The sequence below is a fragment of the Erigeron canadensis genome, chromosome 1 (genome assembly GCF_010389155.1).
Source record: "Erigeron canadensis isolate Cc75 chromosome 1, C_canadensis_v1, whole genome shotgun sequence".
NCBI lineage: Eukaryota > Viridiplantae > Streptophyta > Magnoliopsida > Asterales > Asteraceae > Erigeron > Erigeron canadensis.
In genome coordinates, this window is record NC_057761.1 from 44,493,180 (window position 1) to 44,514,397 (window position 21,218).

Consider the following 21,218-nt stretch of genomic DNA (forward strand, 5'->3'; position numbering starts at 1 on the left):
GTGAGTTATTTTGATAACTCACAAATAAAATAGAACGCGAGAACAATTCTGGGCTACATATTCCCCCAACTTTTCTCTCTCTTCAATTAAATAAGAAAATTCATCCAAATCATTCAAAATGTTTTATCTTACAAACCGTAAATCGTTAGATGAAAAAATAAGTATGAGTAATCTTAAAATTTCGTCCTCTTTCATCAGAGATGCAATTCGATATATTTAGACGACTTTTTAATTTTTATTTTTTTTATAGTTACACATAACCTACACATGTGTAAGTTGAAAGAAAATTGTGATTCTGAGGATATTCATAAATAGTGGCTGGTATGGGTGATAGGTCATTGAAGGTGATAGGTCATAGTGTGGTAGTTCATAGAGGGTGATAGGTCAAAGGGGGTGATCGGTGATGGGTGATCTACCTAACGGGCTCTGCCCTTAGCCGCTATGACTCCGTCATGGACTGACGGGCTCCGCCCTTGGCCACCATGGCTCTGCCATGGATTGACGGGCTCCGTTTTTAACCTTCATTGTTGTGTACATATGGTTATTTACTAATTTAAAAATGAAAACAAAGATCCCCAACATGTGTAGGTACACAAGTACAAAGAGAAAAAAAACAAAAGTTACAAAGTATATCGAATTGCATCTCTAATGAAAGAGGACAAAATTTTAAGACTACCCATATTTTTTTTTCATCTAACAATTTACGGTTTGTAAGATAAAGCATTTTGAATAGCTTGGATGAATTATTCTCACGTTTTTTTTTTATTTGTGAGTTTTTAAATAACCATTTCTTTTATACGTATATAGACATTTATTAATTAAGTGACAACTGAATTCCTCTATGAGGTTCAATTGTAAATGATATAACTCTACTCTCTACATGAGATGTTATGTGATTTTTTATTATTATTTTTTTTTGTAAAGTGAGTTTCGATTCAGACATGTTGGAGACAATTTTAACCATAGATTTTCTGGACCTTCAACCCCTCATGAAAAATTTCTTTGAGATGAGAATCCCAAGACTCGAACCTGAGATGTTGGTTAAACTCACTCTGGGATCCACATAGTGGATTTAGAAAATACCCTTTTAAGCCGGTGGTTAGATGTTATGTGATTTGATTGATATAATAATGTGGATAAAATTTGATAGATTATGTGTTGATTAATAAAAAAGTGTTAAATTGTGTGTACAGTAAAAGATGGAAATAAATTGTAAGTGTATACTGTGTATTATTGTGATGAAAGTACGAAGTAAACAATGTGAAAGGATGCGGGTTATGTGTTCAGCCTTTCTCAGTTTCTTTGATTGATTTTTGGAAGTATTAGTTTTGGCCGTTATGCACACTGAATTAATTAATATTTTACTTTTTTTTTTACTAAAACCCCCCATTCACTTTCGAACTCTGACTTTATTTTCGTACAAGATATATTGCTGGATATATGGTTTTTACAAATGACTACATATTTTAATATTAATATATATTTATATTTTATACACATAACACAGCACTTCACTTTTTAGATGACGACAAAAGTTTATATGAATTTACACTGATGAAAACAAAATACAAAAAATGAATTTGACAAGAATGATTTTTTGTGATACTCATATTCTAGCAAATAAAAACATATAAATCAACAATTATATATATATATATATATATATATATATATATATATATATATCGAAGTAGATAAATCACTCATAAAACAATAATCTAAAATTATTCATGAAACAATAATATACTTAATATGCAAAGATTTGTAGAAACTAAACAAATCTAACATTACAAACATAATATGACGAGAATCATTAAACAATTATTGGAAGCTTCATTAGTTTGTTACTTACAAGTGTTGGAGTAAAATTCTTTAATCAGTGATGCCGCCGACGTTAACAATGTGAATATCAAAAAGGTTTATGAAGATTGAAGGGGTTAAAATATTTACTTTTTGGACTAAACAATATATCCATACGAAATTAAAATCAAAAAAGTGAGAGGGAGTTTAGTGAAAATGAAACTAAGGGCTTTTAAGTCATTTAATAATTTATGTAGTGTGCATAGTAATTCTTTTCTTTGAGCAAATTAGCTCCCGAAACTTATCAACCGTCATCAGAAAATTTTACCGTGTGTAACATGAATACTCGATCCGTATCTTTTTCTATTTGCCTATTAGATTAGATTTTGGATTGGACAAGTTGCCAACTTGTTGTTTCTTGGTACTTTAACCACTTTTTGTCTGAAATCAGCAAAAAAGTCAAAGAAACATAAATAATCAAATGTTGAATAAAAGGTCACATGTGGACAAACTAGCTTATATACTTCTGTCAACTGTTATCATTCTATTATTAAATTAAGTTTTAAAAATATGAATTAAATTGATTTATTATTATTCATTATTTTCATCTTCCATCTTTGAAGGTTTCCTTGCACCGACGTACTAGATGGTAGTATTAATTCTTTGAATCAGATTGTATTCTTTTAATTGTTTAATTTTATGTTAAGTCAATTTTATACATATAGATGAAAATAAAGATTTTTACATATTATATACCTGTAATTCTGTGAACAACTTATAAACACTAAAAATAGAGGGATATATAATATAAAATTCTAAACTCAAGAAACGTCTTAATATAGAAATTTATAGCAATTGGTGTACCTAAAAGTTTTAACGGGTGATGGGTTGGTTTTATTGGAAAATGACAACTGAATATTTTAATGTAAATGGGCAAATTGATGAAAAGTTGAAAACAAATGCATTTATTTGAAGTTGTCTTTTACTCTTTACATGCATTCTCAAAGGTGTATTCTTATGGAGTGTTTTGTTTGGTTCTCTTTTATTAGTAAGCACCTCCAATATAAAATTTATTTCAACATCAATTCATCATATTACTGTATGTTACAATCAGCTTGTTAGAAATTATTATTTTCAATAAACTTGTCCTTTCAATGTATAAATTTTCCTCAACTTCATAACTGAGACCATCATCATATTTGTTACACCTATTTAATAACAGAGAATCTATAGATCAACTAATTCGATTACTATGCAACCACATGCGTACATAAATGAAGATCACAAGTTTAAATCTTAAATGAAAAAACTAAATAATATGATATATGTGTGAAAAATTGTGAGTCACTAAGGCATGACATCTATACGGCATACGTTCTGGGTATTAAGACGGTACATGAGACCAGTCGGTTCTCACCCATTTAACTCTGAGAATCAGTCTTCGATTTTTAAATTTTGTAATTTCGCGAAAATTAAGTGTTAGATACCTAAACTTTCAATAGGTGCAACAACGCTCCGTGTTATCACCGAGAAGAGTTTTCAGTCAGTTCACTAATCGAGCTTTGACCTAAAAGTCATAACTCACATTTGGGTGTTCGCCAACAATCAAACAATATCAAAAATAATCAAAAAGGAAACCAATATGTTATATGTCTAAGCACACATATAAAGCCACTTCCCCATAGGCCCATAATACTAGAATGTATACATCATCATATATAGACATACGAGATGGGTACCCACACAATGCGGCGGCGGTGACGGCAACGGATGGTGATGGTGGCTGTGGTGGTAACGATATGGTTATTAATCTAAAAGTAATTGATATAAATGTTGTTGTAGTTATTTTATGGTGAAGGGATTGATCTAAAAGTAATCGATGAAAAATACAAAATCATGTTGTTCAAGTTAGTAGTAAAAGAGAGTAAGTAATACAACCCAAAATACAATGAAAATGATAAGTTCCTCCTAATCCCCAACTTCAACCCAAGAAGGTGTGCTTGTGTTCTTGAAGTTTTAGGTGAGAACATTGGTGGGTGTAAGTTTAGGACGTGGAGGGATGATCAAAAGCTCCTAGCACGCATGAATCAAATTTTCATGAACTTATTCAAGCTCAAATCCAACTTGAGCTCATCCCAATTAATTCATGCTACCTTTAGTAAACCGAACTTGCTTAATTGTCAATGGTTTCTGATGAATACTTTTGAACTATCCAAGTATTTTAATCAACCTCTGAACTATTAGGTGCAAACATAATTCTCCCATGCTAAAAAAAATATACTTTTATTGTCAATTGGTTTTGAAAATTGAACCTCATATATGGTAGGCTTTTTGAGTTGTTTGGTGCAGTGATTCTATCACAAGTCTTCCCCAAACTTGCATCATGATTCATGAAGCAGTTGTGTCGTATCTCGTCAAGCTTGTGGTATTGCTTGGGACAATTAACATTAGACTTGCAGCACGACCGTCCATAAATAGGGCAAATTGCAGAGACAATATACTTGCTTCCAAAAAATTGTAGCTTGGTCTTTAAATGAAAAATTAAGGCTCCACACTACAGTAACAATTGTTTACGGCAAATATACCTTATCAATTGACAAACGTATTAAAGGAAAGTATCTAAGTCGAATGCCAGCTTAAGATAAACAGTATGGACCTTCAAAAGTTGCAAACCGAAAATGTTAACCTTAGAATGCTTTTCTATTTTACTTATGAACCACAAACTTGAAAATGTTGTAAATTACTGTATTCAACAGTTCTATGCAACTTGCCCAAAGTAACGTGACTTTTATCACGAGTTATGCTAAACTTAATCATCAATGCATAAGGATAATAGGATAATTGTTGATGCCTCGTAGCTATTGAACACGTGAATAGAAAAGACCCATGAGGGTTTTCCTTTTAATATATTTGTGAATAATATGCAGTCTTACAATATACAACACACAATTTCTTTAAACAAGACCGGCAGGAAACATTTTACATGATATGCATATCTGGCAGCGTGCTCTGATCTGACGTGCACCAAGCTGTTATCACTTAATGATTTCAAGTTTCCTTGTTAAATTACTGACATGACTTCAACTTCCCGTGTTCCATGCAGAACCGAAATGACTTCAAGTTCCCTTGTTCCCATGCAGAACCGAAAGTGTTTTAGACCTCCTAATATGCTGTATTCAGGAAATGGGGATAAAGTGTAGTAGTCACATACCAAGGTATTTATGAGTTTACTTATTTTAAAATAGCATACAATTGCTGAGTCGTCAACCCGGCACAACCTTTCTGGACACGCAATAATATTACTAATCTTATCCCAAAACACAACCAAAAATTGGACTCGCACATTGAAAATTTTTAGTTACATGTAAATATATCCGATTCCACTTAATTGCCTCAAAAAAGAAAATGTTTTTAGAGTACAAAAACTAGTAAGAGGCATATAATATAATAGAGTGGACAATTCGTGATTCACTACTTCAGGAAAAATAAATGAACTACATTGACTGAGGCTACAAAACAAAACCATATTACGCTTGAGTAAAGCTTACACTATGATATCTATGACGACAGATATGTAACTTTACTTAAAAAACACTTCCAAAAACTAACAAGCATATATTGCAAATACTTAGGGACATCGCAGATGAGATATATTGCATCAGTAGGTATTTATTGATTTAAAAGGCAAATAGGTGTTATGGTTCATGTTTTAATAAATCTACATCTCTTTTACCAACTGCCAACCAAAAGCTTCGGCATAAGATTGGCAGAAACCATATTGAAGTTATGATCACATAACCTATGCTATTTGATACATTTACATGGAAGTGGATTAAATTTCTCAATAGTAATGAATTTTATAAACTGTATAATAACTACCTCAAAAACGCCTTGATTTCTGTTGCGGATATCCAGGCATCCCCATTCCATCTTTTCTTCTTAACTGGTTTCATAGAGAAAAAAGCATCAGAGTGTTGCGCAAAAGCTGGACAAGATGATCAATATAACAAAAAAAAATAAACATATTTGAAACCTGTTGCTGCTGTTGATGAGGCTGGGCAGCAACACCACGCTGAATGGGGATATTTCCCGGATTCATTGCACTACCCATTCCAGCCTGAGAGGCAAGATTATAAGCCGCCATATTCTGTTGCTGCATCCTTTGCACGCCAACCATATGCACTGGCCGTGGAGCATTTCTATTTGCCATTGCATGAGGGCCTCCCATACCCCCAGACTGGTTAGATGCCTGATGAAATCATTAGAAAATGGGTAATTTGTCCAAATGTGTATTTGCTCTTTTTATAAAATGTAATTGCTAAAATCTCTACATCATATGTACTCACAAGGCACAACATTAGTTTGTACAACAAGGGCTCCTATAACACAATTAATGAGTCCAAAATACATTTCAATGATATATTTTAAGAAAACAAAAACACATCAATCATTTACGAAAGGAGTGGTGATTTCCAACGCAGAATCAACTTAGTATCGAATGATCAGGTCAAAATCAGGTAAGAAAATCAAAGAAGGCCCATAACCGTTACGTACAAATCTCTATGAATTTGGAACCTACTTTGGTGCAAAGATATTCTAGAGAATGTTTTAAGACATGTTAAAACAATATTAAGAGAGCATTCGAATATATCTTTTACATTTAGCAGATATCATATTTCCACAATTTAGGGTGTTCTATGTTCTCTTGGAAGCTGATAGATGATCTATATTTCTAGACAGCTAATAACAGGCATACTTTCGAAAGTATAAACTACAAAAACTTGCATGCAACAATTAAATCAAATAAAAGTATGAATCATGCATTAAAATGGTAAACTAATCGCAGCGTAATGTAGTATCAGGTAATGTGGTAAATGCACCATGATACAGCAAGAACATCAAGCTGTCCACATATGCAAGAAAATTATTGACTTATATCTGTATCATAAATATGGTAATACAACTATCATTAGATATACTTTAATACATACACGAATTACTGATTTTCATGAGTAACATTTAGAACACTATATCATTAGTCCAAAAAGTACATAACTTTTTTCCTGGGAATCAAAGATACGGAAGTACATCGTAGATACTTTATGTCAAATGATGAAATGATCTAGCACAATACACTATGATAAAACTAAGATATGGATCTAGGTTGATATCGGTTATTAATGCTAAAACAAGTCAACAAAATAAAATGAAGAAAAAGGTTTTCTGTATATGAAGCAGATCTATTTCATGGATTGTAAGAAAAGCAAAGAACAAGGTCAAATTAGTACTTCAGAGGCCAAATCTGCATGAGCATCATAAAGCATGTACAAGCATACCTGTTGAGCTGGCTGAAGACTTGCTGTACCCTCAAAATCTGTGTTTGTGTCCACAGGACGAGTTGGATAATTCACAATTTTCTCTCCAGGTTGAGGAGGCACCAGTGCACTGAGCATTACAGTTTAAAAAGATACCTCATCAAACATAATGATATAGATGCATACATGTAACAGCTACCAAAAGTATGAAATTGTTAACTTAAAAAAGTTCAAGTATGTAAACAGCAATACAAATCAGCAAAACCAAAGCAACAAAATACACATAATGATACAAAAAAAAAACCTTTGAGAAAGAAACCTTACTTGCGTCCGGGTAAAGGTTCCATCCGAAAATACCTACATAGATAAAAGCCGTTAGATAGAGTATATTGTATTTGAAAACACACAGTAAAAGGATCATTTTTGTTCACAGTCAATCTTGGAAACACAAACACACATTCAGGTTTTAGCCAATACTCAAGTGAAACCACAATGGAGTAGAAGATAGTGGGCCTACCAGAGTGAAGTTTGGTTAATTGTACAGAAATTATAGCTGAATTCAAATTCTGACAGCTTGAATATTATTTGCGAAAACTATTTGTAGGCAATCATTAGAAACTTGTTATACACCAAGACAAAATACCAATAGATATTTCAACAACATATAATTCTACATTCACAGTTTAGCTATGACCAACCAGTATTGCTCAAAGGCACATGCCGTTTATATGTATATGACGCCTGTACGTACATATGTATGTATGCATGGGAAGAGAGAGAGAGAGAGAGAGAGAACACAGAGAGAGAGAGACAGAGACTGAGACTCACTCATGATCAAGAGCTTGTGCAGCTGTTAAACGTTTTCGTGGATCATATCTGCAATAAACAATATGCAAAGAGAAAATATATATTTCAGTAAATTAATTAAGAAAATCAACTAGCCAAATATATTAAGATATTCATCAAGAACTTGAATGATTATTTTTGTAAAGTGAGCCTTTTTGCATGTGAAACCACCTCCAATCGAGGGAAGGGTTCATTGATAGTCACGGGATAACCTTAATAAAAAAAACCTCATCCAGTCATCAGTATGAGCCTTTTTGGAATGTGAACAAGATTAGCAAATGAAAATATAGAGCTCCCCATTGTTGCCTCTACTTTGTGAAAGCTTTGATAAGTGCGTATTAACAAGGTTAGACCCTACAACATTGTTCATTTACTCAACAATCCAATTTGTGAACAAGGAGGTGGCATGTTCCATTATGCACCATAGCTAGTAAATAGATATTCATAACAACACTTTTCCACATGGTAGATATTCATTGAATAGTTCATTAATTAGCATGTTATTAACTCTGCTTTATGGAAAGGTTTGCAAGTTGAGGAACAGCACATACTCCAACATTTTAGAGAGAAGATCATATGCAGGATGTTTTACAGAGAGATGAACAACGCTGTTAAGACCAGGACTATCACTGTAAGGATCACAGATTGTAGGTGTAAGATGATGATCACAGAAAATATACATGACTCACAAAGTCAGAGAAATAAGATGCAAGAATTAAACTTACTATTTGTGCCCTTGGATGTGCTGCTGATCTGACTGCCAATGTGGAAGATGGGCAAGTGTTGGCCACTTCTCTACTGTTGGATGACCTGATATTGTGATTATGGTTAAATTAGATCAAAATAACAAATCCAAAGGGAATGAAGAGAAGAGGAAGGGAACCATAAAGATCATCTAGGTTCTGAATCCAAAAGTAGTTAGAAGTTCGTATACAGGTCAGTATTTGCAAAACGATAAAATATTGTTCCATTTTGGATTTTATCAAATTACAACTTAATTTTTTCTTACCTAAGACCTTGAAAATTTTGTCGAGTTGATCAAGCTGAACAAGCAATAACACATATTAGAAAAGTCTACAATATGGAAAGATACTAATTTATTTTAACATCATAAAGAAACTTTTATCGAAAAGATACTAATGAGTTCAGCTATTTTGTTACCTGGAAAGGGTTTGGTGTGGCCTTTACTTCTTGTCCTTGAAACAATGGCTTCAATGTCAGAAGCTCCGCAAATATACAGCCAACGGCCCACATATCTAATAATATTCAGTATGTTGTTTCAGAATCATTATAAGTTCATACCTAATATTACAACTAACAAAATAATTCTAGAAATATGGAAATGGTTTCCAAAACTCCGTACCAACGGCACTAGTATAGTGCTTTCCCCCGAGGAGTAACTCTGGAGCACGATACCAAATAGTTACAACAACCTGCAAATAGTTATCACCACCAAGTAACATGTAGAAATTAGACCATACATATAATATCAAAAAATATATTTCAGATGTCACAGTAAATCCTAGCATAAGGTACAGCTCAAAGTTTTGTAAACAAATGCGATGAAAATAAATTACTCTCATGGACAAGAAAATAGACAGATAAAAAATGTTATTATTAATGTTTAAATACTTTTACTCCCCTTAGTCTTTTTTTAGAAAGGTAAAATCTCACAAATTCCACACAACTTTACTAAGTGTCCACTGTGATGACTTGAACCTACGACATACAGATTGATAGGTCATCACACATACCACATGAGCCAAAGCTCAAGGGTACAATCAAGGTTTGAGACTTTAGTTACCTACTTATGGAGCCAGATACTGCCATTAAGCTAAACAAAAGATACGCCATTGGTGCAATAAGCTCATCATACTCAACAAGCATCCATATTGATATGTTACCAAGCAAAAATGATTTCAAGAAGCATTAGAATTGAACTTATATATTGCTTCTCACCCCATTATCGGATAAAGGTTTCAGTGGAGCCTGATAGATTCTAGCAAGTCCAAAATCCGCAATTTTTACAACACCCTGCTCTTCTCCATCACCCATCACCTGGAAAAACAAGTAAATGTCAATATCCATTGGACCAAGTAATTAGCATTAAAATATCAATGATGACAAAAGATATAAAATCTAACCAAAATATTGGAGGGTTTAAGATCTCGATGCATAATCCAGTTGCTGCATTTATTTTACTAAATGTAAGTGTTATACTCGTGATTATTATACTACCACAAGGAAGAGTTTGCCAAGTTTGACTTACCTATGAAGATAATTTAGACCATTAAGCAACTGCCAAAGTATTGACTTCACAGTGTATTGGTTGATACCTTGGTTTACCTTGTCTCTATGATGTCTAATAATTTCCTGGTAGTTTCACACAAAAAGGTATGTCAAGAAGGTTAGCGACATGGTAAAAATATCTTAGAAAGTTTCATGCGTCAGAAGTCATATCACAATCATCAAATCATGCAGTGAAGCAAAATCCGGCACTACGGAAATACTATGAATGGTACCAGTACCAAAATCTTGCATTGCAGACCTAAAAATCTAATAAGAAACATCAGAAAGGACATTAAAAATAGATACTTTACAGAATACAGCTGGGTCATTAAAAATAGATACTATGAATGGTACCAGTATCAAGTCAAGTGTACATTTCGAAGAAACACTGAGCATTTATATAGCAACCATGGATTAAAACAAGCTCAACTAGTTTTCGTTGAGATAGTTGTATTGGTCTTGGGAGTGTGGGTGTTAAAAGGGAGGTCATACAGATGGCCTGTTATGTGTATGCACTTAGTTTTTGTTGGCTAAGTCGTTATGTGGTCTTCCACGGCCTTATAATTGTAATGTTTTATCTTATCATATTAAATATGCTGGGGTAAATTTTCCCTTTTGTCTCAAAAAAAAAAACCTCAACTAACATTTAAGTTAGAGTTTGCAACAACTATCATAACTCATAGGGAATGAAATGGCAAATGCCATTTGATTAAAACAAGCTTAAATAACATATAAATTATGTAATTCACAAACCATAGTAGTGACATAGACAAAGCATGCTCGTTTTGAGCAAGTTCTCCTCTATCTATGGCCCACCACGCTATCTCCCCACCACCAAAGAAATGACATTATCTGACAAGACAAGACCTCTCCTTGAGCTTATTGTCTCATTGTGTACACATCATATATCCAATCAAATGATCCAGGGAATCCCCACGTAGATCATATTAAAGGTGAGAAATGAATAGTATAGCACCAACCGTCAATGTGTGTCGTGACTTGTGTTTATTACATTCTAAATCATATCAGTTGCTCACTATGCTTAGATTTACATTTCATATAGAACAAATATAATATAATATATAATTTATGCAGATTTATATAAGCAGGGATAGAATAGGCTCACATAGAGGTCATGCTCAGCATAATCAAATGCTAGATAGAGAGACATGTCTATATGATTGATGTGCACATTGACCAACTTCACCACGTTCTCATGGGATATCTCCCTAAGCAACTGCATCAACACGTTGCATTTTCAGCAAAACATTTTTCTTCATATGTAAACCAAGTATCTAAAGTAACTAAAGTAACAAGAATTAGAGTAACGCTTGTGCTCTAAAATGAGGGGCCTGCCTCTCATAAAAGAGGTTTGACAGAGGATGAAGAATTTTAACTCTTTTTTGATCCAAAGTATAATGAATCCCACACTAGCTAGAATAACAAGAGCACGTGCACACGCACAAACACAAATGACACTTATGTCATAAACAATACGATAGTAAGGTGTTTCGCTTAATTACATGTATGATGTATCGCAAACAATTAAATTAAGATTATAATAGAGAAAAGTTTTGGGAAACTAGGTCTACCCCCAATATCACTACTACCTTTTAGAGACCAAACAAGTGATTACCCTCATAATTACACCCTTCCTCCCAAATAAAGAAAACAATATGTATTCTTAAAATAAATTTACATATATGGAAACATTGTCAAAATTGAACTCTATTTAAGCCCTTGAATTTGTCAATAATTTCAACTTTTATCTTAGACATGGTTTCAAATCAACCTTCGAAGTGCGGCTAATCCATTGGTCTTATGCGAGGCGCTACCTCCACCTAAAGCATAAAATCCTTCTTCAAGTCCAACAAATAAAAACCCCTAAATTTATCAAAAATCGATGTTTTTTCTAGACCTGGTTTCAACTCCACCATTGGTAAGCCACTAATCCGCAACATTTATGCAAAGCATCCCCTTCCCATAAACCAGGTACGTCTCATTCCACCAATCCTAAAAAGGGGGTTCAAACCTTATACCACCTTCACAAAGGTGTGTACTATAAGTAGTCCTCCTTTCAAAAACTAAACTTCCAATCTTAATTTCATCAAAACCTAAACTTTCTCAAAAAAACCCATGTAATGTAACAACAATACTAAACAAAACAACACAAGAAACCCCATATATAAAAGATGGAAAATTCAACCATTAAAAGAGAAAAAGTAAAGAACTTTAACCATGATTTCGCGAATTGCGGTCGGGGAAACGCCATCTCCATCTTTGGATTGCTTGAATTTCTTAATAGCAATAGACTTGCTTCTATTAGACTTAATCTTGGCCAAGAAAACAAGCCCATATGTTCCTTCACCTATCTTTCCTATCAAATCATATTGTTGTAACCATTCTGGCCTATTACTATTACTGTTACTATTACTACTATTCCCTCCACCTCTGTTGCTCATAATCTTTCTTTCTTTCTTTTCAATAAAAAGATTTTTATGAATAACAGGGCCCAAAATTCAAATTAGTGGTTTTGGGTTTTCTTTTATAACAAATCTTTCTTTCTTTCTTTTAACAGGTCCCAAAATTGCTATGAATTTGCAAGAAAAAAAAAAGGAGGGTGCGCGGAGAATCTTGGTAAAAAAAAAAAAGGGAAGGTGGAGTTTGTTATGTAGACACAAGCCAGATATATTACCCAAAGGCACGGCAAAACCAGATCGAAATTTAACTTAACAGACTCTTGTTACTTTGATTAATTATTACAAGTGTTGGGGATGGGATCTCCTTCCTTTTATTTTCATAAAAAATGTTTATGTTTATTGTAATATACGAGTAGTATTTATCTCTTTTCCCTTTCTTTTTTTTAATAAAGTACAAGGTATTAAATATGAGGATAACTTAAATGATGTTGACATTGTCTAGTTAGATGATGTTGTTTTCACAAATCATGAAAATCATGGGGAGCTTTTTGACATGTGTAAAAATTGATGTGAGCAAGTTTGTGAGAGAACATCATTTAAATTAGATAATATTAACATCATATAACATTTTCCCATTAAATATAAGTAAAATTTATAGTTATGGGTTATAAGGTAATATTCACTTATAATGCATGAAAGAAGTTTCTTAAACTTGAAAAAGAAAAAAATTTCTTAATTATAGTTTTAATTCATTTTTAAACTGAATATCAATAGTTTATATTTTAAAATCCAAAAATTCAAGTATATTTAATAAATATAATTAACATATATTAAAAATATGTAAATTTAAGTGATAATAATAAGGGATATATGCTTTTAGCTTAGTTTGTTTTTAATCTTTATCGTTTTTTTATAAGTAATTTTTTTTTCTGTTGTTTATCTCTTATTTGAAAACAAAATAAAAGAAACACGTTTAGTAGATTACACTTAATTATTTTTCTGTAAAGAAAAAAAAAACTAAAAGGTGTTGTTTTTAATAAAATAAGCTAGTTTAATGTTTGACTGAATTTTTAAGCTCATGTTTTTGGACTTGGATAAGCTAATTTTTAGAAGATATTTCAATAATGTTTTTTTCTATCAAAAATAAAGAGACAAATATCTTTTTATACATATATAAGTCAATAACATAATCCAAACCAGGGAAAGTGCAATTTCCGTTCATGTGGTTATGCTTTTCATCCATGTGGAAAAAGTCCCTCACGTGATCGTGGGGGACATAACGGCAGAGACGAGTTTTTTTTTGAACGGAATAAAACCGAAGAGACAAAAAAAGATCTTTCTGACTGTAAGAATGATTAGTGTTTTTATGAAAAACCACAGAGACGAAAATTGCACGTTTCCTTTCAATAGTACAATTTAAAAATTTTAAAATAAAATTAAAAATTTTCTATAGTACTTTATAGTTTATAAAGCCCCCCTACCCCACCCTTTTTTTGTTGTGAAAGTGTTAGAAAAAAAAATGAATTGATCAAGATATCATTGATGAACCCTATTTAAAAAAGTTTTATATTAAATGACCATTTTATCCTTAATAAATCAATTTACGTAAATTTACGTATTTACATTAATTACTTACAACAGATACTAATTGTCATAATCACCAATCGGTCATCAATACCGCTATATCATTATCGGCCCCGCTATACATGGATAGTTTTAAAAAAATAAAAATAGCTCCACTTAAAACCTCAAAAGTTAGTATTGTTTATTTTTGATACTGTAGTTAGTTATGTTAAATTTTCATAAAACTCGTGTTTCGGTTTTATCTCGAGTAAAAATAAAAGATACCTTTGGTTTGACTCTTTGATGATGAATGTTGGGTCACATTCTCCCATGTTTCTAGTTGATTTTTGTCTTCCATCGCCCCCAACAAAACACAACAAAAAACAACAGCAGAAAAAAGAGGGTTTAGGGCAAAGGCCCCCAACAAACCCCTCTATCTTTGAAATCTTGACAACCCCATCTTAAAAGATCCTTCATTTCATAAACCCCATCAAAACCCTATTCATCATATTTCAAGAATCACAGCATATATACAAAAAAATTTAAAAATGAGTGGTCAAGTGCCACCACTTTCAAGAAGAAACAGTTCAATGAGTAGTAGAAGAAATAATAACCCATCAACAACAATCAAGAAATCATCTTTTTCATCAACTCAATCTGAAAATGGAACTACTTCTACTGGCCATACTACCACCAATAATGGCTTTTCCCACAAACCCTCTTCCTTAAGGTCAGTTCTTGAATCATTTTTCAAAAGTCTTTTTGTTTGTGTGTATATATATTTTGTCTGTTACTTTATCGAAGAATCAGAATTTCATAACTTTTGGAATTTCATAGTAGCATCAGATGACTTAGGAATAGAAAATAATCGACGTATGAATGACCTGCCCACTAGCTAAAATTGTGATTAGTATGACTTCATTCAATTATTTTGGAACCATATCAGAGCTTGTTGGATTTTCATTTGGATGACTGTCCAGGAGGATAGATAGGAAATGCAATATTAACGTTTACGTTAAGTGGTAGTCTAAGATTTTCAACAGCGGTATACACTGTTACAACAAACTTTTTTATGGGGTTTCAGACCAATTTAAAGTTTCATGTTGCAGGCTGTCGGCCAGTGTCGTAGTTACTTTTGGTTATTCGTTTGCCAGACAAAAGAGTTATTTTTTGGTACTTCTCTTGTTGAGTTTCCATATGGTTGTTTGATAAGTTCTTTGTTTTGGGTTGACTAGTGGGGAAAGGACCGTGAAGAAGCTTAGGTTGTCAAAGGCCCTCACTATACCAGAAGGGACCACTGTTTCGGATGCTTGTAGGAGAATGGCAGCCCGTCGTGTTGATGCCGTGTTATTGACGGATTCCAATGCTTTACTTTCTGGAATAGTCACTGACAAGGTTTGACAATGTGGAATATGTGCACTTATTATCTCTTATGTTCTTTCTTACATGCTTACATAAGTTTTATATATGCTCTCAGGCTAATTAGTTATTTCTGACTTTTCAGGATATAGCCACTAGAGTTCTTGCAGAAGAACTACGACCAGACCAGACAATAATTTCGAAAATTATGACTAGGAATCCTACTTTTGTCTCATCTGATTCTTTGGCTATAGATGCCCTTCAAAAGATGGTCCAAGGTTTGTTTTCTGGAGTTCATGTTTTTTTCTTCACTATGCTTGAAGGTGATGTAGCTCTAGGAACGCCGTTTGACTGCCTGTTAATTTTTGTATGCTTATATTCATTATGATGGTAGATTATCTTTTCTCCTTATCTCTTCTGAAGTTTTTATGGCACCTCCTCTCTTTTTGCTCTCATTTATTACAAACAGGAAAGTTCAGGCATCTCCCGGTTGTTGAAAATGGTGAAGTAATTGCATTGTTGGATATCACGAAGTGCCTATACGATGCTATATCTAGAATGGAAAAAGCTGCTGAACAGGGTAGTGCCATTGCTGCTGCTGTTGAAGGGGTGGAACGTCAATGGGGAAATAATTTTGCTGGTGAGTGGCTACTTAAATCTTTGTATGCTATGAAGATAGGGAAATTATATCAATAAATGCTTGTATGATCCTAAAATCATATTTGTGCCTTATTTGAGCTTGTTACGTATGTCACATTGGCTCTTTTGTATTAGCGATTTTTTTGTAGTATATATGACTCCTTAGATCAGGTACCAGTGGTAGACCCAAGTATCTTAAAGTGTGTATGCACCAACTCTATGTTATAAGAAAACTTTTTACACTACAAAAACTTTGATTTATGACATAGATCCCTTAGCAAGCTACTTATCTTTCCCTGCTAGGAGGCATTTACCTAAAGCTGCATGGGTCCAAGATTCAAGCAATGATACAAAGTCGTTACTAAAACCATTTGACTTTGGAAGACTGTTATAAGAACATTTTGACTTTGTCAACAGATTTTTGGATGAGATTATCCCTAAATAAAGAATTTTGAGAAGTACAGTGATTTAAAGCCAGTAGCCATATCACAATTGAAGTGAAAGTTATGTTGATATGTATTGCAATTATTCTGAAATGTTATTTCTTGCTTAAATCTTACTTCTAAAACTGGACAAGTCTTATAATTATCATGAAGCTCTACTTCTGTTGGGAAGCTACTTAAACTTTAATTCTCCAATGCAACATATCTTTTTGGAGTCTTAATTGCAAATCCTTTGCTACCTTTTAATACTTATTATTTACAATCATTTTCAGCACCTTCTGCTTTTATAGAGACACTCAGGGACCGCATGTTCAAGCCCTCTCTGTCAACCATAATTGCCGAAACATCCAAGTACTTCGTTTACTTTGTGTAAATGTGAATACATGGGTTTATGAGTGACTAAGCATTGTAGAATCACTGTGTTTCAGGGTTGCAACTGTTGTAGCATCAGATCCAGTTTCTGTTGCTGCTAAAAGGATGCAAGAGTTACGGGTTAATTCTGTTATCATTATGGCTGGGAATAACATCCAGGGCATATTGACGTATGATTGCTGTTTAGTTATTTCTTTAACTGATCATTTATGTTCCATATTGCTTGTTTATACTCTATAATAAAAAAATAATAATTGTGTTTTGGCTTGTTGACAGTTCCAAGGACCTTCTAATGCGAGTTGTGGCACAAAATCTTCCTCCTGAGTTAACACCTGTTGAAAAGGTGATACTTCTACAACTGTTATAATTTTTCTAAGATGATAATTCTGTTACTAAAGATGCAAGAGAAATTATAATTATCTACATCATCTGTACTTTTCTGTATCTCAACCGGGAGTGTTTGCATGCATGTTTTGAAAGTGATCATTCTGAGTAATGCAACTTCAGATTGTAAAAATTAGTTTCTAGTGTCCCGATAAATTACTTTTGCTTATGATTTTCTGATGCTCAGTTTGATACTAGTTGTATAAAGCTGTGATCAAAAGGTAATGTGAAGTTAATTATATGTTCATCAAATGCTGAGTAGATATTCATATATTCTTTCAGTTATTAGCTCCTTAAAATATTAGAATGTGCCTAACACTGAACATTATTAAAAGCTGCAGAAGCACATTCAAACATGATCTATAAAATGTTTTATTGGTTGATTATCTGATTCTGAGAGTCTATATCATCTATTATTCTAAATCAAATCCTAACACTCCTTAAGATCTAATCAACATTTGTTTTTCTCAAGGTTATGACACCAAATCCCGAATGTGCAACAGTAGACACAACAATCCTTGAGGCATTACATATAATGCATGATGGGAAATTTTTACATCTCCCTGTTGTAGACAAAGGTAAGCTTTTCACATTTAAACTAGCAAACATATAATATCAATTTGTATCATATTCTTATATCTGATTTGGCAGATGGAAGTGTTGTAGCATGTATCGATGTCCTGCAGATAACTCATGCCTCTATCTCAATGGTAACTATAAAGCTGCTATGGCTTTTTAATTTGCTTCAATATTTTGTGTTTTAGCTTACTGTTAGTGAATGATATAGAAATGGTAAATGGATGTCCGTCTATCCAGCATATCCATCTATTTTGTACCCATATCCACTATGAATTACAAATTACTTTGAAAAATATCTCGTAATATAGTTTCTATGCTCAGTGATGATTTGTATTCAATTCCTTGTTAACAAAAGCTTGCTTTTAGCAATACATAAAAGATACATTTATGTTGCTCACTGCATGTATGTTTTTATTTCTTTCTAATATTAGTACATTATTTGTCTAAATGTCATCAACTATTAGTCACATGTTAATGTATACAATAATTTTCAACCGTATGAATGTATGAGCATCTAATGGGTAACAAGTTGCATCAGGTTGATCCAATGATTTTTGCATATCTTATCATTTCAAGACACTAATTTCTACAAAGACAAATATTGTTATAGGCAAATATAACATAAACATATACTCGTATTAGTTTATAAATAAATAGATGCAAGGAAGGTAAATCATGCTCTCCCTATTTAGTTCTTAGTAGAGGGAGTATATAGTCGCCTTTTGAGTTTTGAATACCAAACAAGTTACCTAAATGGATAAACATTACCCAACTGTTAGAATTTAAATTATTCAAGTTCCAAAACAAACATTATTCAGGTGACTTCTTGTTATAAAAGCTATTTAGGAATGAAGGATTGTTGATGTGACATCTTGCATAAAGATCATCTAATTGATGCTTTGAATAATAGAGATCTAAGGTAGCCTATCCTTTTTCCAGGCTGAAAGTAATTCAGGCGCCGATGTGGCAAACACAGTGATGCAGAAGTTCTGGGATTCAGCACTCAACCTAGACCCACCAGATGATTATGATGACAGTCAAAGGTTACCCATTGGTTTGTTAACACTGTTTTACACTTTCACTATCGGCATGCTTGAAGTTTGTATCTCAGATAGGGTTTCAAAATGTGTTTGTACAGTGAAATGTCGATGTCAGCAATTATGACATCTGATGCTGTGGACTTGGGGAGGTTGCCATATCCGTCTCTTGGGCTTGGGAATTCCTTTGCTTTCAAATTTGAAGACTTAAGGGGACGTGTACACAGATTTACTTTTGGTGAGTTTTATTCAAGACCCCGGATTCATTTATTAAATTTGTTTTCTTACATAAAACAAATGCAATTTTTAGTGGCGGCCCAAGATTTTTGTTTCGGTAACTGTTATATCAAATTTTTTAGGATATGTAGTTAAGAACTACAGTCGATAATCTTTTGTATTAATTTTTCTACACAACAATACAGCTCAATCTAAGCACAAGGGTACCTGGCCTGGTGTTAAAAGCTTGGCCTCTAAGGGTGGAAAATACCTAAAGCTCCCAAGTTTTGAATCCTAGGAGCAAAAAAATATACCCCCTTGTGGCCACAAAGGTTATGTGTAGATACTTTGGGTGGCTACATGTGGGCGGGCAATCAGGGCATGGTATCCCAAATGAGTGAAGTACAAGTTACGATCATCGAATTCATGTACTTATATCCGATTGACTTTGACTTATACCCCATAGTTTTACTGTTTGGTATTTACAAATGAGATAGCAGTTGTAATATAAGACCTGGTGAATACTAATAAGATTGTTCAATTTCTGTTATCATTTGTGTGTGGAAGCGAGTTAACGCCTTAGACTACATACCTATTCATTGAAAAAAGTATATATTTATGTTTTGAACTTGTGATAATCAGTCAGCGTAGATAATTGAAAAAAATAGCTATTCATGGTCTTATTAAAGCTGCATTTGATCACAGGCACAGAAAACCTGGGTGAGTTAGTTTCTGCTGTTGCTCAAAGGATGGGTGGTGGTAGTCTTGATCAAAATTTACCCCAACTTTTGGTAAGGATACTTGGTCATTAATATTGTTCATTTTTGCTTCTTTATTTAATCAAGTGTATCTTCTCTGCATTAATTGTCATAGTACGATGATGATGAGGGAGATAGGGTGTTGCTTACCACCGACAGTGATCTGGTTGGCGCTGTCAATCATGCCAGGTCAGCAGGACAAAAGGTAATTAGTACCTCCCTAAATTCGGTCTTGTTAAATTTGTATCTATAATGGGTTAAACTGGTCAATATCAAATTGTCTATAAATGAAATGGGAAACGGTTGGAAGTGGCCTAAAAAGTTATTCAAATGTTTTCAGTCTCAAATTCATCATGGTGCTACTCACAGATGATATAACAGAAGAATAAATTTGGTGCACGATGTAAATCACTTCTGTACAAAACACAATGGAATAATCTTCTACAATGATTTCTGTCAAAAATTTGCCAAGTCATTAGCCATCATGCACCATGCCACCCAATTAAAACTTATGCTACATGATTAGTGGCAGATCTGGGATATTTTACCAGGGTATGCCATGAATAATGCTTGAGGGTTGACTGAAATAATTCTTTTAATTCAGTTTCATAAAGTTTCTATAGTACATTTATTTTTCCAAGATATGCAGTGGCCATGTAGGTCTGTCCATGTGCATGATAAACAATTAATTATATTAGAGTAATGATCTTTGCATCCATTTGTAGGTGTTGAGATTGCATCTAGACACCTATGAATCCGGGCAACAAAAAAGAGAATTACAACTAGGTACAGTTATGGAAGAGCGAACAATAGAAAACTCAAAATCAGGTCATCTGCAAACAATAGAAACTTCAAAGTCGGGTCACCTCCAGACAGGGATTTTGGCAAGTGCAGCAGTCATTGCAGGTATTGCTTGTGTGGTCTACTTGAAACGTTCCAACCAATGACCATTCTTGATGGAATCATGACACATCATTCTTTTGCATCGGAGTTCCGTTTCGGTGACTAATGACATGAAAGTTTTGTCACTACGATAAGTTATATTTATAAAGAAAATGGTTGTATCTGTGAAGAACAAATAAAATTCTTAACAGATGTGTTACCAGAAGAATGCAAAGTCTTCACCGCATTGTTCATATATAATTTATATTTTATGTTTATACAAGTGGTTTTGAGGACCACGTATTAGTTCATCTGA

General features: G+C 33.3%; 2 protein-coding genes across 2 annotated transcripts; one reads left to right on the top strand and one right to left on the bottom strand.

Annotated features, from left to right (window-relative positions):
• Positions 1 to 4,670: 4,670 nt before the first annotated feature.
• Positions 4,671 to 12,895, bottom strand: LOC122584906 (cyclin-dependent kinase E-1). The gene is made up of 16 exons (XM_043756982.1): positions 12,488 to 12,895; positions 11,377 to 11,487; positions 10,231 to 10,334; positions 10,106 to 10,148; positions 9,921 to 10,019; positions 9,325 to 9,394; positions 9,123 to 9,217; positions 8,971 to 9,004; positions 8,687 to 8,771; positions 8,513 to 8,590; positions 7,944 to 7,991; positions 7,440 to 7,472; positions 7,137 to 7,245; positions 5,834 to 6,049; positions 5,680 to 5,743; positions 4,671 to 4,970 (listed from the first exon to the last, which is right to left on the bottom strand). Exons 1-15 carry the CDS (start codon positions 12,710 to 12,712, stop codon positions 5,681 to 5,683), a joined length of 1,413 nt encoding a protein of 470 aa, XP_043612917.1. The 5' UTR covers positions 12,713 to 12,895; the 3' UTR covers positions 4,671 to 4,970; position 5,680.
• Positions 12,896 to 14,592: 1,697 nt separating this feature from the next.
• Positions 14,593 to 21,218, top strand: LOC122604936 (CBS domain-containing protein CBSCBSPB3). The gene is made up of 14 exons (XM_043777797.1): positions 14,593 to 14,963; positions 15,469 to 15,628; positions 15,738 to 15,870; positions 16,062 to 16,232; positions 16,947 to 17,025; positions 17,103 to 17,216; positions 17,323 to 17,389; positions 17,903 to 18,008; positions 18,082 to 18,140; positions 18,949 to 19,052; positions 19,148 to 19,284; positions 19,968 to 20,053; positions 20,136 to 20,225; positions 20,746 to 21,218. Exons 1-14 carry the CDS (start codon positions 14,782 to 14,784, stop codon positions 20,965 to 20,967), a joined length of 1,710 nt encoding a protein of 569 aa, XP_043633732.1. The 5' UTR covers positions 14,593 to 14,781; the 3' UTR covers positions 20,968 to 21,218.